This window comes from Mandrillus leucophaeus, unplaced genomic scaffold (genome assembly GCF_000951045.1).
Source record: "Mandrillus leucophaeus isolate KB7577 unplaced genomic scaffold, Mleu.le_1.0 Scaffold88, whole genome shotgun sequence".
NCBI lineage: Eukaryota > Metazoa > Chordata > Mammalia > Primates > Cercopithecidae > Mandrillus > Mandrillus leucophaeus.
Genome location: NW_012109585.1, coordinates 3,333,546 through 3,351,328, shown reverse-complemented (window position 1 = coordinate 3,351,328; position 17,783 = coordinate 3,333,546). Strand labels below are relative to the sequence as shown.

The 17,783-nt window shown below is 45.2% G+C and overlaps 1 protein-coding gene across 1 annotated transcript in view; it reads left to right on the top strand.

Moving 5' to 3' along the window:
• The first annotated feature begins 4,592 nt into the window (after positions 1 to 4,592).
• The window catches only part of PCBD2 (pterin-4 alpha-carbinolamine dehydratase/dimerization cofactor of hepatocyte nuclear factor 1 alpha (TCF1) 2), a 43,341-nt gene continuing 30,150 nt past the window's right edge, over positions 4,593 to 17,783 (top strand). Inside the window, exons 1-2 of the mRNA XM_011969301.1 lie at positions 4,593 to 4,640; positions 4,711 to 4,842. Coding sequence (XP_011824691.1) covers positions 4,593 to 4,640; positions 4,711 to 4,842 — 180 coding nt within the window. The remainder of the gene's footprint in view (positions 4,641 to 4,710; positions 4,843 to 17,783) is intronic.

Genomic DNA, 17,783 nt, shown 5'->3' with positions numbered 1-17,783 from the left:
CCGCAGCCTCCGCCACTTGCCCCTTGGCTTTACACCTCCGCCGAAGCCTACGAACTTGCCAACCGGAAACAAATGGGAACGAATTTTGTTCAACTACAAAAGGCAGATGTGAAAAATAGTTGCAGAACAATTCGGTGCCCGCCGCCGCCGCTCGCTGTGCTGAGGACGAACGGCGCTGCGGGCCCGGCTCCCTATGGCGACTCCCTGTTCGCACTTCACTCCAAGGGGAGCCCACAGAGATTTTGGAGGAGTTATTAATAAATTGTTTTTTTTGGTGACATATTGGCTTTTCTTTCCTCTTCCAAGGGGCCGTCAGTTTTCCTGCTGTAGAAATTAATAAAGTTTTAACATGCAGCACCACCTAGTGGAAAAGTGATGCGTTAAACTCACCATCTCATTTTAAGTTGCATTTTAACCGCCCATTTCAGTTTGAAATGTTTTGTTTTGTTTTGTTTTTTTCGAGACGGAGTCTCGCTGTATCGCCAAGCCTGGAGTGCAGTGGTGCGATTTCGGCTCACTGCAACCTCCGTCTCCTGGGTTCAAGCGATTCTCCCCCCTCAGCCTCCCGAGTAGCTGAGATTACAGGCGCGTGCCACTATGCCCAGGTAATTTTTTATATTTTTAGTAGAGAGGGGTTTTCACCATGTTGGCCAGGCTGGTCTGGAACTCCTGACCTAAGGTGATCCACCTGCCTCGGCCTCCCAAAGTGCTGGGATTACAGGCGCGAGCCACTGCGTCTGGCCTGAAATTCTTTAATAGAAGAAATTTAAAATAGCTCGAAGACGAAGGAAGACAAGCACTTCGCCTCTTCTTGGCCCCGAAGGGGAGAACACAAGTTGAGTGCCTACTGTCACCTAGGCGTGTCTTCAGGCATACTCTGTCCCAGGTGCTAGTGATCTAGTAAGATTAGGGTGTTCTGGGAAGGAATGAATCAACAGACATGGTCTGAGCGCTGCCACGTGCCAGGCTCAATGCTAGGTACCCTCACATTCAAGATCTGTAATCTAAGCCTTTCAAAAAATCTTGGCAGGTAGATATTATAAAATTCCCACTACAGACAGAAGGATCCCGGAATTCAGAAAAGCGAAGTTTAGCATCCCATAGCTAAAAGTAACAAAGGCCTTAGATCTAGTTTACTCTCTTCAAATCCTAGCCTACTCCCCACCCCCTGAAAAATTAAGCCCACCACAAAGGGTACCGTTGCGAATGTGCCCTCTTGGGGGCCTTTGATGTTATGTAGATGAAGTGGCTCCATTTCCCAGTCCTGGGCGTGGTCCCTGCTGCTGGGCAGGTGTCTGTTGTGGGCCTAAAGTGCATACCATTGAGCTTAGTGGGGATGTGGATGGTCCAGCACTCAGAGAAAACAGCTCAGAGTGTGTTCCACAGACTCCAGGTGCCTGCCCCCACTGCATGTTTAATGGTTTTCTTTGCAGCTGCTCAATGTGGACACACGTAATTCTGTTTCTTTTCCAAAATACTCCGAGTTGACAAAATAAGTGTTTAATAAGAATTTTAGATTTCTATCTTTTTTTTTGAGACGGAGTCTCGCTCTGTCGCCCAGACTGGAGTGCAGTGGTGCAATCTTGGCGCACTGCAACCTCCGCCTCCTGGGTTCAAGTGATTCTCATGCCTCAGCCTCCCGAGTAGCTGGAGCTATAGGTGCGCGCCACCATGCCTGGCTAATTTTTGTATTTTTAGTAGAGATGGGGTTTCACCATCTTGGCCAGGCTGGCCTCGAACTCCTGACCTTGTGATCTGCTCGCCTCGGCCTCCCAAAGTGCTGGGATTACAGGCATGAGCCACCACGCCTGGCCAAGAATTTTAGATTTCTTATGATAGATGTACATGTAAGTTTTTCAGAACTGTCACTGAGAAACTGATGAATGAATCTTTTGATTCTTAATAGTAAATGGTGTTTGTTTATTACTTACTTTTCTTTCTTTCTTTTTTTTTTTCCTTTTTTTTAAAAGACAGGGTCTTACTCTGTTGCCCCGGCTGGAATGCAGTGGTGATCATAGTTCACTGCAGCCTCAGTCACCTGGTCTTAAGTGATCCTCCCACCTCAGCCTTCCAAGTAGCTGGGACTATGGACATGGTCCACCACCCTAGCAATTAAAAAAAATTTTTTTTTGTAGAGACGAGGTCTCATTGTGTTGCCCAGGCTAGTCTTCAACTCCTGGCCTAAAATGATCCTCCCATCTCAGGATCCTGGCACTCCCAAAGTGCCAGGATTACAGATGTGAGCCACTGTGCCCGGCCCTAGTAAATGTTTTTTTTTTTTTTTTGAGATGGAATCTCACTCTGTTGCCCAGGCTGGATGGCTGGGATTACAGGCATGTGCCTCCATGCCCAACTAATCTAGTAAGTGGTTTTTAATAACAAGCTTTTGCATATTTTTGTTTAATTAAAAAGTATTCTCTGCTGGGCACCGTGGCTCACCCCTGTAATCCCAGCACTTTGGGAGGCTGAGGTGGGCGGATCCCTTGAGGTCAGGAGTTTGAAACCAGCCTAGCCAACATGTGAAACCCTGTCTCTACTAAAAATACAAAAAATTAGCTGGGTGTGGTGGCATACACCTGTAATCACAGCTACTCAGGTGGCTGAGGCAGAAGAATCGCTTGAACCTGGGAGGCAGAGGTTGCAGTGAGCTGAGATCACACCACGGCACTCCAGCCTGGGCGACAGAACAAGACTTGGTGTCAAAAAAAAAAAAAAAAAGTACTCTCACCCTTTTGTTAGTTGTGGGGAAGAATAGCCGACCTAGCAAAGAAGAAAAACTAGAAAACTGATTCATTAGTATTTTTTTCTTCATCTTCATAGAATAAGTTGTCTAAAGGTAAAATCTTTTTGATCTCTTAATTAATATTAGTGATAAAAGATTTTAGGATTTCTGAAGTGGGAGTGAGTTGCAGCTTAATGGCAGAGAATCCAGGGAATGCAGCTTAGCCCACAGTTGCCCTTTGATGAGGAGCCTTCACTAATGTTCATCTTTCTGGGTGACAGCATCTTTCTCACCTGAGCCTACAGTAACTCTGCAAGTAGTTAAGACAGGAAGTATTGCCTGGAGTGAGAACCCTGCTTTCCTGACTTCTAGTCCAGTGTCCATCTCTTCTCTCTGACCCTGATGTTTGAAGTTATTTAGTTAAAAATCCAATAGCATGGGAAGTGTGGGCCTGTTAAGCAACAGAACCTGGCTTTGTGAATGTCATCCCCATGGTGAGTAGAAACAGGCCAGACAGTGCACACAAGTGCTTTGGACTGAGCAGTACTCTTGCCAAACTATGGAGAGAGTTTGTCTGACTGGTGCTCTGAGAAAAGAGCTTCATAAACTCACCCCACTGAGGCCAGGGCTTTTTACCTGTAGTCCAGAGGATCTGTGGACCCCCAGAAGTTAAGTAAAATCATATGTAATTGTGCATTTGTTTTTCCCCATCCAGGGATTGGTTTTCATTAGATGTGACAGGAGATGGTAATTCCAAATCTTTTTTTTTTTTTTTTTTTTTGAGACGGAGTCTCGCTCTGCCGCCCAGGCTGGAGTGCAGTGGCTGGATCTCAGCTCACTGCAAGCTCCGCCTCCCGGGTTTACGCCATTCTCCTGCCTCAGGCTCCCGAGTAGCTGGGACTACAGGCGCCCACCACGTCGCCCGGCTAGTTTTTTGTATTTTTTAGTAGAGACGGAGTTTCACCGTGTTAGCCAGGATGGTCTCGATCTCCTGACCTCGAGATCCGCCTGTCTCAGCCTCCAAAAGTGCTGGGTTTACAGGCTTGAGCCACCGCGCCCGGCTGGTAATTCCAAATCTTAAAACTATCTTTCATTTCTTTGTTCTCAAAAGACAGACCAAAACAAGGCTAGCTCTGTACAAAATAAACTGCCTCTATGGTATGTTCCCTCTGGCCCCCTTACTGCTGCCTCAGGCATCACAGTTCAGCTTCTCTGGCTTATTACAGATACAACAGAGAGTAGTGAAGACTACTGAGGTGATGTAGGGCCGTCTGAAGAGCAATAGACCAGGAGTTTGGAGCCTTGAATTCTAATTCTGGTCCTGCCAATAGACTTGCCACAAGTCCTGGAATTCTGCAGTGTCCAAGATGGCCAGTGGTAATAGTCGATCTTTGTTGTATCTGTAATAAGCCACAGAAGGGCTGGGCACGGTCACTTATGCCTGTAATTCCAGCACTTTGGGAGGTCCAGGCTGGCGGATCTCTTGAGCTCAGGAATTCAAGGTCAGCCTGAGCAACATGGTGAAAATCCGTCTCTACCAAAAATACAAAAAATTATTTGGGTGTGGTGGTGTGCACCTGTAGTCCCAGCTACTGGGGAGGTTGAAGTGGGAGGATCACTTGAGTCCAGGAGGCGGAGGTTGCAGTGAGCCGTGATTGCACCACTATGCTCCAGCCTGGGCGATAGAGCGAGACCCTGTCTCAAAACAACCAACCAACCGACCAACCAACAAGCCAACCAACCAGAGAAGCTGAATTGTGAAGGTTGAGGCAGCAGTAAGTGGGCCAGAGGTTCCATACCATGGAGGCAGCTTATTTTGCACAGAGCTAGCCTTGCTTTGGTCTCTCTTGTGAGAACAAAAGAATGAAAGATGGTTAGAGTTTGTTGCGTGTCAGACTTTTCTACTTCTCTGCTTAAGGTAAGGAGCCATAAGTTTGAGTTTGAGTAAACGTCTACATTTTCAAATATGAAATGTGTTCTCTTCGTAGTCGTCAGGTACTCACAGGTTGACTGCAGAGGAGAGGAACCAAGCTATACTTGACCTTAAAGCAGCAGGATGGTCGGAATTAAGTGAGAGAGATGCCATCTACAAAGAATTCTCCTTCCACAGTTTTAATCAGGTAATTGTTACAAATTCTTGCTAGGGCTGTGGTCTATTTTGGTCACCGTAGGCTGTAACTCTTTCTGATTCTGCCAGTTGTCTGGTCCCATGCAAATCCAGGATTCAACTCTTCCCTTCTTTAAGAATTCAGTGATAGAGTGACATCCTTGTTGACACTTGCTACCACCCACCTGGGTGATGTTTAGGTCTGGGGGAAGAGGGTGGTTTGTGTTATTTGGAATACAAATTCTGAAACCACTATTGCTTTGATTTGGTGTTGGTTAGGATATGTAGTTTCTTTTGAAATTTCAAATAACATTAAAAGAGAGCGTCAGCTTTTTATTATTGACTATTATTTTTTGAGACAGGGTCTTGCTCTGTTGCCCAGGCTGGAGTGCAGTGGTATGATTGTGGCTTATTGCTGCCTCGACCTCCTGGGTTCAGGTGATCCTCCCACCTCAGCCTCCCAAGTAGCTGGGACTACAGGCATGTGCCATGCCCAGCTAATTTTTGTATTGCTTGGAGACACAGGGTCTGGCTGTGTTGCCCAGACTGGTCTCAAATTCCTGGCTTCAAGCGATCCTCCTGCCTTGGCCTCCCAATGTGCTGGGAATACAGGTGTGAGCCACTGTGCCCAGCCTAAGCTTTTTTTTTCTTTTTTTTCTTTTTTTTTGAGATGGAGTCTCGCTCTGTCGTACAGGCTGGAGTGCAGTGGCACGATCTCGGCTCACTGCAAGCTCCACCTCCTGGGTTCATGCCATTCTCCTGCCTCAGCCTCCTGAGTAGCTGGGACTATAGGTGCCCACCACCACACCTGGCTAATTTATTGTATTTTTAGTAGAAACAGGATTTTACTGTGTTAGCCAGGATGGTCTCGATCTGCTGATCTCGTGATCCGCCCGCCTCAGCCTCCCAAAGTGCTGGGATTATAGGCGTGAGCCACCGCACCCGGCTAAACTTTTTATACTTATCCGAAAGGGGCATGAATAAAACTGGTTGAGGAAGATGTACCTGCTTGACTTATTTTCCCCTACTTTTTCTGGGCCGTTGGTAATTTTTCTTTCTTCCTGCAGTTAAATTTCTATCTCTCAGTCATCTCCCAGGCTGCACCCTTTTCCCTGATTGGCTTATTTTCCTCCAGCCCAGCAGCCAGATCCTGAACCTTTTCTTAAAACCTGCCCTCCCTCTTGGAAAGTCAGCTTTCACAAGGTAACTGTTCCATTAGGGACCCACCCTGTTTAGAGAGTCATCTCCCGTGACTTAACCTTCAGTTACTACACCACTGCATTTATATAAGGTAAACGCTTTTGACTATTTTGTTTGTTCAGTTAGCTTGGTAATCCTTTGGACAGATTTATTGTTTTTATTTATATTGGGTGTCGGCATCTAGAAGTCAGAGACCATGTTTGCTTAAATAACTCTGTATTGTACCTAACACAGTTCTGGGTACAAACAGGCATTTGATAAATGCAGACATTGATTACAGTGTTTGCTAGTTTCTCGAAGGGTGTGTGAGGACCAGATTCACACCAAAGAAACCTTCGGCATGTTTTGCTAGTAAATGCCGTTGGCTCCACTGAGCTGCATGCCCGATTCTGTTCTCTATCCATCTGGCTGCCAGCCTCTGCTGTGAGTCTCCAACTCCTAAGGAAACCTGGACCAAGCAGACTCCCCGTCCCTGCTGCCCACGTGCTCGACAGCTCTTGTCAGGAGCTTAGCACGCTGTGGCTGGTGGCAGGGAATCCCATTGGTACAGTAAGCTTGTGCATAAGCTCTAGGTAGCATTTTCCAAGCTTATTAAAATTCTTACATGTGTACAGCTTGACTTCTTTAAACCCGGCCTAATTTATTGGGCTTGAACATGTGGCTTAAAGTACTTGAGTGGTGTTGCCTCAAGCCCTGCCCATGATTCAGTCCTCCAGCACCATTCTGACCTTGCGCTCAGGGTGACTTTCAGCAATGGTAGGGAAGCATACTGGATTGATTGTAACATTATTCACTGGGGCATTTAATTAAGTAGACTTTTTTTTCCCATTCACCCAACTTTTAGGAAAAAGAGGCAAATGACCAGCAAATCAGCTGATGTCAGGGAATGTATTCAGAGAACCAACACTGAGATTATATCCAGGGGTCAGTTTTCCAGCCAGGCTCCTATGACTTCTGCGTGTACCATGGCCTGTAGTGGTACCGGTGTCCTGACAGTTGTGAGTGCCCTCTAGCGAAACACAACTAGGAACACAGCTACAGTCAAACAAGTTGAGCTTATTGCTTATTGCAGTGAGGGAGAATGCACACCGAAGGGCACCATGGGGTGAGCCAGTATAGGGTTTGGGCTTGTGTAGTGATTTGGGGACTTTGCTCTGGATTAGATGCTGTCAGGAAATGGGTAATTCTGTCATTTAGTGTTTTAATAAATTGTATCTATAGGGAGAGTAGATTAAAGTGGTGCCAAAGCTGAAATTGAAGAAGAAGCAATAGTCACTCGTTAGCTGGGAGAGGAGGATGTTTGGTATTTTGTGACTTGGACAGTGTTCATGTTTTGTCTGTGTTCAGATATTGCAGAGTGGTCTTGTTTTTGCCTTCATCCATCATGGTCACAGAGTGGCCTTGTTTGATGTTGGTGTTGATGTTCGAAAGGAGAGGACCAAGGACTGGTTGATAGTACCAGGCCAGCGCCCAGGTATCAGGAGCTGCTTTTCTCTTGCTCACAACTAGTGGGTAGAGTAGTGACCCTCTGGCACTGATAGGTCATTATTCATCTTTCATCTAGGACAGAAAAGCTATTGTTTTTTATTGTAACAACAGCATAACATTAAAATAGGATGGCGTAAATAAAAAAATTTCCAATCGCAACTACTTTCATTTTTCTTTGTTCCCTTCTGGTCTTTCTCCATGGATGTTTGTTTGCCAAGTATGCCACAGCATGCCAGTTATACATGTGATTACATTTAAAAAAAAAATTTTAATTTTATCATAAAATATTTATTAATTCAACAAAGATTTATTAAGCATTTTCTGTGTGCTAGGTACTACTCTTAAGCTCATACAGTTTCCATCCCACTGGGAAGATAGACAATAAACAGATGAATAGGAAATATAATTTCAGCTAGTGATGAGTACCCTGAAGAATATATGCTTCTCCTAGCATAGGTGGGTGAAGTAGCCATAGGCATCAGTTGCTGTTAGCCTCCTGTTTCTACCCTCGATGGTGGTACACGGGCTCCACAGTGCATCATGGGTGAATGGGCAGTATGTTGGTAACAGACAGTGACTCCGTAAGCAGACAAGAGCATGACAGTGGTGGGACTCGAGGCAGGGAGTTTCCACACTAGGAGTGCTTGGACCCAGACAGGGTGGGGTTGGCATTTGTAAAGGAACTTTGCTTTTTTTGTTGTTCCTGTAGACAGAAGGTGGGAGAGGTCTGCAAGTGACATATAAACTTAGGTGTTTGGTAACTGCAGGATATCTGTGTTGAAAGAACAAAATGTAAGGTAGAAATGTGGGTGTAAGTGTCCCATAAAGACAGATTTTGTTATGCATTGACATGTATGAGATGAACTGGAAGCTTACAAAATCTGAGGAAATTTTAAGCTTAAAAGTAGGTGCAGAACATGAGGCTTTGGAACCTAGGAAATAACTACTACAGGTGCCAGCAGGTGGAGCCCTCCAGGGTGGGAGCCCAGCCAGGCCAGGCAGCAACACCCCTTTCTGCCCTGCAGAAGGCTGTCCCTGTTCTTTCACTCCTGAATACCTGGGGCCACCCTTGTTCAGCCTGGAAATAAGCTCAGGATCAGGACTAGGTAAGTGGCAGTGACTGGGCACCTGGGTGAATGATAAATTTTGTGTGTAGGACATGAGGAGTTTCTAATGGTGATTCAGGAGGAAGGGACCAAGCTTTATGAGAATCAGCTGTGGTTCTCTGCAGAGGCGCTCCTGGGCCCTGTCTCTGCTTTCTTTGGTGGGCCTGCCCAGCAGGGCATTCAGTCGTATTGGATGGAATCAGATGAGCTGGTTGATATTCAGGGCAAGGTCCAAGCTTTATTGGTTCTGTATCTTGTTCGACACCCTCACCTTTTGGTTGCTGTGCTGCTGCCACTGAAGCTTTCTGGAGCTTCAGCGGGAGGGAGGAGGAGTGCTTTGGGGGCACAGGCTGGGTTGGTGGTACTCGGCACATCCTAGCAGCAGTAGCACCATATGTGACTTTGGGGTTTGTAAAATGTTTCTTTTCCTGTGCCCACAGAGATTCCCGCATAGAGCAGTTCAAAGTTACTGTTGCTGCCTTACTTTATAAAAATGTTTTATTGAGGAATTTGATAATAGGCTTATGTTGAACATTTTGAAACAGTTAGTGAAGTCAAAGGCTTGATGATACCAGAAGAAAGACAACTGCTGATGAAAGTCATAACAATCCTCCACAGGATATTGGTGGAGGTCTCGATAGCTCTCATTGTGAATGAATTAGTTTGGGTTTGATTGCTCTTTGTTGTGCACATCAAAGTTATGAGTGAGTAATGCATCTGTGCACTCTTGAAAGAGGATATTCTACCTGTGGAGGGTAGGGAAGCACTCCCAAAGAGGATGCCTGTGGCCTGGGCGTCATATGGATTAGAAAATGTCATTTTGTGCTGGGCACAGTGGCTCACACCTATAATCCCAGCACTTTGGGAGGCCGAGGCAGGTGGGTCACCTGAGGTCAGGAGTTCAAGACCAGCCTGGCCAAAATGGCAAAACCCCTTGTCTACTAAAAATACAAAAATTAGCTGGGTGTGGTGGAAGGTGCCTGTAGTCCCAGCTACTTGGGAGGCTGAGGCAGGAGAATGGCTTGAGCCTGGGAGGCGGAGGTTGCTGTGAGCAGAGATCACGGCACTGCACTCCATCCTGGGCGACTGAGTACTCCATCTCAAAAAATAAAATAAAATGTCGTTTTGATTTTAAAGTATAATCTAATGTTTGTGTGTCTGGCACCAGGTAAAGTGAAAACTCGTATGGCTATCACACACACTAGCTTGCATTTAACATGTGCCCATGATTGGCTTTGTAACCACAGCGGACTAGAAACCTGAGAAAGTATTCATAATTTTCATTGGAATAGAATAGAGACACTCATATTTTAGCAAACTTTACCTAAAATGTGAGACGCTAGTAAAAATATCTGTGTAGTGTTCATGTTGGTGTTCCCTTTGGAGTTCTTCCTGAGCAGGACCATGTTGATGCTCCCAGGAGGTGGCTAGAATGTCAGTGTTGGCGTCCACCAGGGTAGGGGAATAAGAGCCTGAAATGTTATCATTTGGAGCTTTGTTGCTGCTGCTTGTGTTGTACAATAGGTCTAGACCTGGTGTGTATTTGTAAAAGCGCGTGCAATAGATAGATGAGGAATGTAAAACAGGTGTCAACCATGCAAATATGACACCACACTGCACTGTGAAAACACCATGGTCCTTACAGCATCCTTTAATAAAAATGGACTTTTAACTGCATCATTTTCTCTTAGTCGTGTAGTAAATCTTCTGTTTACAGAACTTAGCCTGAGTATTTTGAAAAAGTCAAGCAGCCAAGAAGTATGATTTCCTCAACAGTCTTTGTCTTGCCCTTTTACAGATGGAGTAAAATCAGGTGTGTAAAAAATAAAAAAGCAGTTTGAGCTGACGTGAAAGGTATTTCAGATTTATGCTTTGCAGATGATATTGGTATGATTAATGCATTCATTGCCTTTTTTTATTGCTTTTCACAGATAATGTACATGATGCATGGAAAATGTTGTGGGTTTAAATCTGTGCCAGGTTTAGACTGTGAATATCAACAGATGTTATCATATAAATACCATAATTATTATAAAATAAAAAATTTGTCATGAAATGCAGTGACATAAATTTCATTTATGTAAATTGCTTTCATTAGTATAAAACCTTAGTGTAGCTGTTAGGGTTTGTGAAGCACTTTAGATGAGATTAACTTGGTATAAAGTGGTCACAAATGGGTTGCTTTAAATTTAACTGACAAGAAAATCACACTCAAAACTTAGGAAATTACTGAGGCATTTGCCTGCATTGCTGGTACCGCTTAAATAGGTTGACTATGAATTAATAACAATAGACTGCTGGCTCAATAATTGCAGAAAATAATTGAAAGGCGACCTTAAATAATAACTTGAAAGTATTTTGGTCTTGCTCTTTTCTGTTCTGTTTCTGTTTTTCTTTGGTATGCCTGCCCACTGCTTCAGTACTGCCATTTTCAACAGCTTTCGGGTTTGCACAGCAGGAGTTTTGTCAATAGTTGTGGTGCGTTAGGGCCGTGACACAGAACTTGCATTTAGATGTGTCAGAATACAAATATTGGGTGCCTGATGGAGCAGCTGTAGCAGCTGAGCAGCCACTATGTTGTTAGCAGAAACAGTGCTGCAGTCACATTCCTGTGGCTGGGTAGCGGCCAGTTGCTTTCTGCCCTCAGGAGGGATTTGGTCCAGCAGTGTGGACAGGTGGCTGAGGTTCTTCTTCCTGGCTCTGAGCTCTCTGTGTTGTGCTCTTTTTCTTACATCCTTTTAAACAAAACAAAGCAGTAATATTTTCTCCCCTGTGTTGCAGAGAATTACTATTATATTGCGCTTTTGATCTCGGTTGGAGTGGGGCATTCTGACTCATTTACTGAATTTCGCAGAAGGACACTAAACCAGATTGAGATCATGGAATTACTTGTGGTCATACTGGGTCATGTCACAGTCACCAGATGCCAGACTCACATCTCTGGTTCCCACAGCAACATTTTTAGATCCTACTGTGACATAGAAAGGTTGTTTTTTTGTTTTTGTTGTTTTAGGCGAGATCTTGTTTTCCAAGGACTACTTGCTGGATTAGTTTTCTCCCTTAAATGGGTTTTACCATACTTCCCAGAGGAAGGGAATATTCGCCAGCTGAAACAAACAAAGCTGTACTTGTTTGGGAGTAGCCCAGGTATCACTGTTGAGCAATCAAAGGTCATTTAATTGTATCATTAAAATCAATCCTATCAAAACAGCAAATGCTGCTGTTGACTCTGTTTGCTCGCGTGCTCTCTGCCAACAGGGCAGGATGCAGGCTTTTTTTTGTTTGTTTTTTTTTTGAGATGGAGTCTCACTCTGTCACTTAGGCTGGAGTGCAATGGTGTGATCTTGGCTCACTGTAACCTCCACCTCCCAGGTTCAAGCGATTCTCCCGCCTCAGCCTCTCAAGTAGCTGGGATTACAGGCACCCGCCACCAAGCCTGGCTAATTTTTTTTATTTTTAGTAGAGATGGCATTTCACCATGTTGGCCAGGCTGGACTTGAACTCCTGAGCTCAAGTGATCCACCTGCCTTGGCCTCCCAAAGTGCTGGGATTACAGGCGTGAGCCCAGCTGCTGAGGCTTTTTGCTATATCATACATCAAACTGACTTCAAGTGCTCTGTCCTTGCCATCGCAGCCCTGTCTGTGGACATGCACCAGGTGTGTGGAGCAGCCCCAGGCTGGCTGGGCCAGGAGTCACATGGTGTGGTTCTGTCAGGATTAGTGAACCCAGCGGAGCTGTTGGGCTTGCATCCACTGAGGGGCAAGTGCCGCTCTGGATCCAAGGTGCGGAAGGAGGAAGATGCAACAGAAGGACTTGGTTTCATTTCTGCCCAGAAGATCTCCTAGTTTTGTTGGGGAGGTGGCACATCTGAATTGCACAAGGTGACTGATTTTTTCATCTCACCATGTTAGTCAGGTACTAAAATGTGAAGTGCTGTGCTAATGAGCCCCAGGAGGTGCACTCCAGGGTGGCTGCTGCCTGCAGAAGGGGGGTTTCGAGTTGGTTCTTGAAAGTCCGATATGTGGTTGTAAGGGAAGGCACTAAGGGAGGCGTTAGCAGGTGGCATAGGTCAAGGACAGGGAGTAAGAGGACGTACCTTGTCTGCAGTGTGCTAGGAAATGAGGGTCCTAAGATGGGTTCAGTGAGCTGGGCTACAGAGTACGGTGCGGGGGTTCCTGTGGTGTACTCTCCTGGGGTAGCTTTCCCACCAGTTTAGGGTGTCTGAAAGCAAACTCTTGTCTCTCTAACTGTCCTTCAAATGGCTTGTTCCTCTCAGGAGCCGCACCACCGTCCTCTAAAGCACCTAGACCTGAAATGGAACAATTATCCTGGTGATTTGTTACCAAGAACTGGTCAGTCGTCCTGTAGTGCCTTTCACAGGACTGCTGCTGGCCTGGATACAGCTGCCTTCCCTCTAGAGTTCTGGTAGGAGCTCCCTGGCCACATGTTACATTTAGGCTCTCCTTGCTCCCACTGGCTTGCGTGCCACTTTGTCATGAGCAAGTTGGTCTCTTCTCAGATAATCTCACTGCCTTCCGATTATATTTTATAGGGCATGCTTCATCTTCTCAGAGGTTTTCAAAGCTGCCCACAGCCCAGCCCTAAGCCTACCTCGAATTACTTTGCAAGAAGCCTCTTTCCTCAGAGATTAGAACTGTAATGTACATGAGAGGTCACCTAGTCATCCCTTTAACTGAAGAAGTGGGGAAAACAAGGCCACAAAAATTAGTGGCCATGCTGGAATTGGAACCAAGACGCTTTCCATCTCAGTTCAGTGTTTTTTTTTGTTTTTGTTTTGTTTTGTTTTTAGAGATGGGGTCTTGTTCTGTCACCCAGGTTGGAGTACAGTGGCATGATCATATCTCACTGCAGCCTGGAACTCGTGGGCTCAAGCAGTCCCCCTGCCTCAGTCTCCTGTGTAGCTGGGATTACAGGTGTGAGCCACCACACCCAGCTCCTCAGTTCAGTTCTTTTCTTCCTTTATTCAAACTGTTCTTCTCCTTTCCATGCTCCATCTCACCCTATCCTGCCCCTTCTGTTCACATCCCACCTATTTCTAGAAAGTTTTTCTTGATTTTTATGCACTTAACAATAAGGAGTTATTGAGCACTTACTGTAGGCTAGACACTGTGCCAGACACTGAGGTATAGCAGTTAACAAAGCCGGTACTGTCCCCATCCTCACAGAGTATACAGTGTAGTGGGGGAGGGAGAATGTAAACAAAGAAAAAAGTGAATATATAATTACAAGTTATGCTAAGTGCCAGCAAGGAAAATATTAACAGCAAATGGTTAGTGAACACTTAAACTATGGGCCATGGCACTGTGGGAAGGACTTTACATGTATTCACTCATTTAATCTTCACAGAACCCTATGAAATAGATTTTCCAAATTTTACAGAGGAGGAAACTGAGACTTAGACTAAGCGACTTGCCCAAGGTCTCACAGCTAGTAAGTGTGGAGTCAGGATTGGATTCCAGGCAATCCATACTGTTAGTGGCTCAGATACTGCCTCTGCATCAGAAAGGGCTGCTCTGAGAGAGAATAATGGGAAGACCTAATTCTCTTTGAGGATCATGGTCAGGGAAGGAATAAGCTGATGCATTGAAAAGACCAATCAGAGGATAGAGTAGAGGGGAAAGAAGTTAAATCAAGGAGAGTAGTAAGGAGGCTGTCACATCTTTCCAGGTGAGAGATCATCACTGGGGTGGACATAGCATGAGATTGTGAACTGGGACAGTGACAGAGGAGAGGTGGAGAAGTATAGAGCCTGGAGCTTTAGGAGTTTACATGAGCAGAAACCAGTGGTAGCACACATAATTCTTATAGAAAATGCAGATATAAAGAGAATACTCACGTTTCTCTGACTAGGAGTGGTAATGGATGGTAAGGAAGAAGAGTGAAGGGTATTAAAAATGACTCCTAGGCTGGGTGCGGTGGCTCAAGCCTGTAATCCCAGCACTTTGGGAGGCCAAGACAGGCGGATCACGAGATCGGGATATCGAGACCATCCTGGCTAACGTGGTGAAACGCCGTCTCTACTAAAAATACAAAAAAGTTAGCTGGGTGTGGTGGCGGGTGCCTGTAGTCTCAGCTACTTGGGAGGCTGAGGCAGGAGAATGGCATGAACCTGGGAGGCAGAGCTTGCAGTGAGCCGAGATCGCGTCACTGCACTCCAGCCTGGGCGACAGAGCAAGACTCCGTCTCAAAAAAAAAAAAAAAAAAGAATGACTCCCAGATTTCAGGCCTGGAGGAAATAGGTGGCTGGAAGTGATATTTACTGAGCTGGGGAAGTGTGGGAGAGGAATGGGTTTGGGATGCAGGGATCAAGATTACTGGTTTGGACACTGTTACATGGGAGTGCTGTGAGACCTCCAAATGTCAACTTCCAGAAAATTTATGTCTGAATTAGAAAGCCAGAGGTAAGGTCTGGGTTGGAGATAACTGGAGAATCATAGGTATGTATGGAAAAAAGCCAAGGTAATAGATGAGGTGACTCAAGAAGAAATTATAGTGGGAGAAGAGAGGATGGCTCAGGACTTGGTCCATTTAGGGGTGAGTTAGAAGAAGAGGAGCTGGCAAAGACAAGAAAGATTTATTAGAGAAATGGAAAAAGGCTGCTGGGTCATGCCTGTAATCCCAGCATTTTGGGAGGCCAAGGCGGGAGAATTACTTGAGGCCAAGAGTTTGAGGCTGCAGTGAGCTGTGATTGTGCCACTGCACTGCAACCTGGGTGATAGAGCGAGACCTTGTCTCAAAAAAAAAAAAAAAAAAGGAAGAAAATCAGGTCAGTGTCATGTCACAGAACCCAAAAGAATATGGTGTTTCAAAAGGAGGGAAGTATCAATTCTGCTGAGACACCAAGAAAGATGAGTACCAGAGGACAGCATGGAGGACATCAGTGACCATAGCAAAGATGGTTTCGGTGGGTGGGGCACAGGTCAGCCTGGAGAGGAGGTGGAGCTCATATGCTTTATACAGATCTGATAGTCTCAGACATTAGTCTGTTGTCTTTCTTTCTATTCAGAATTCACTCCTAGAGTTATCTTATACTTGTTTATGGTGTTCTTTCAGGCTTATTTTTTAAATTAAAAAAATTGTTTTTAGAGATGGAGTCTTCCTCTGTCATCCAGGCTTGAGTACAGTGGTGTGATTGTAGCTCACTGCAGCCTCCGACTCCTGGGCTCAAGTGATCCTCCTGCCTCAGCCTCCCAAGTAGATTGGACTACAGGCACATGCCACCATGCCTGGCTAATTTTTAAAACATTTTTTGTAGAGACAAGGTCTCACTATGTTGCCTAAGTTGGTCTTGCACTCCTGACCTCAACAATCCTCTCACCCCAACCTCCCAAAATATTGGGATTATAGGCATGAGCCATTGTTCCCAGGCCAACCTTGTTTTGATATTAATTAAACATCTTAGAGCTTTGGTATAGGGCCTATCAATGTTAGAGCCAGAAAGGATGGGGCAACTGAAGCCCAGGGGTAATGTGGTTTGCCCAGGGTGACAACAAACTAGTGGCAAAGTTAGGACGAGACTGAATGCAACTTAGATTATGAACAGGGTCGTGTAACCGTTTACCTGTGTCTCTCTCCAGCTAAGGTATAAGCACCTTGAGAACAGAGGCTTGGGTTGTACCTATGTACATCTCCCATAGTACCTAGCCCAAGGTTACCTAGTTGTATTTTGAATGCATGAGGGCCCCTGATTTGGTTCACCATAGGTGATCCTAGTCAATGTACTTAGCCCCAGCAGAACATAGTGTTTCATCTTTTGTTCCCTACAGGATACATATAACCCTCTCTCACTGGGGACTTTTCCTCTCACTCATCTCCTTACTCTTAGACATCGATGATTCCTAATGGTGACCAGCTTATCTGGCTACTAAGTTGCCGTGTCTGAGAGATGAGAGAGAGTGCTCTGTAGTGCCACAGGGCGCTTCAGAGAACTGCAGCATTGATTGTGCCTTTGTTCTGCATGCAGTATTGAGACATCAGAGAAGAAAATGGGCTGCTCATGGTGTCTCTAGTCAATTGCCTCCAATCATGAGAGACTAAGACTGGCATTCAGTATTTTAGCACCACAGTTTCAGCCACCCACAACCGCAGCAGCCACAATCGGTTGAGAATATTGATGTCCTGAGGACCCGTGGCAGATTCTTCTAAGACTCGACCAAATACCACACTGGGAGGCTGCCACAGGCCTGTTCGCTGGCTATCCATTAGACATTCATTTCTGTTTCAAGACAATTCTTTAATCTCAAATTCTTTCTTTTCTTTTCCTTTTCTGTGACCACTGGTTCAGCATTCTTGGCTGATTTTTCTTTTTCTTTTTTTTTTTTTGAGACAGAGTCTCGCTCTGTCGCCCAGGCTGCAGTGCAGTGGCATGATCTCGGCTCACTGTAACCTCCACCTCCCAGGTTCACGCCATTCTCCTGCCTTAGCCTCCTGAGTAGCTGGGACTACAGGCATCCGCCACCGTGCCTGGCTAATTTTTTTGTATTTTTAGTAGAGATGGGATTTCACCACGTTAGCCAGGATGGTCTCGATCTCCTGACCTCGTGATATGCCCGCCTTGGCCTCCCAGCACTTTGGCCACCCGCGCCCGGCCTTCTTTTGCTTTTTTTTTAAAATCTTGGTGGTGTGCTATAAAGAAAAGCTAAAATATATTGGCAGTATTTTTGAGGAATTAATTTTAGAAATTTGGATATAAAAATGTTGCTTTAAGGTCATTCTGTACACAGGTAACTCTTAATATTGCATCATTTATCTGAAATGCAGCCAAATCAGTTTTCTTTGTGACAGATTAGAGGGTTACAAAGTATTTATGAACTAATGAGTGTTTGAGTGTTTATTGGATGTAGTAGCTCACTGTTAGGTGACCTATGAAATAACATAGGTTGTTTCATTGAAGCTTCCCAGCAGCCTTCTAAAGTTAGGTGTTCGTATCCCCATTTTGCTAATGGTGGAAAAGTCAGGGAAGTTAAAGAGCTTGCTCAGACTTACAGAGGAAGTGGGCAGTGGGACCATCATTCCAAGGCCAGATATCCCACCCTAAGGTGACCCCCCCTTTTCTTAACACAAGTCTGTGCTTTGAAGGATTGTGAAATAACAAAGGATGTGGATTGCACTTTTGTTTAGGAATGTCTTGGAGCTTTG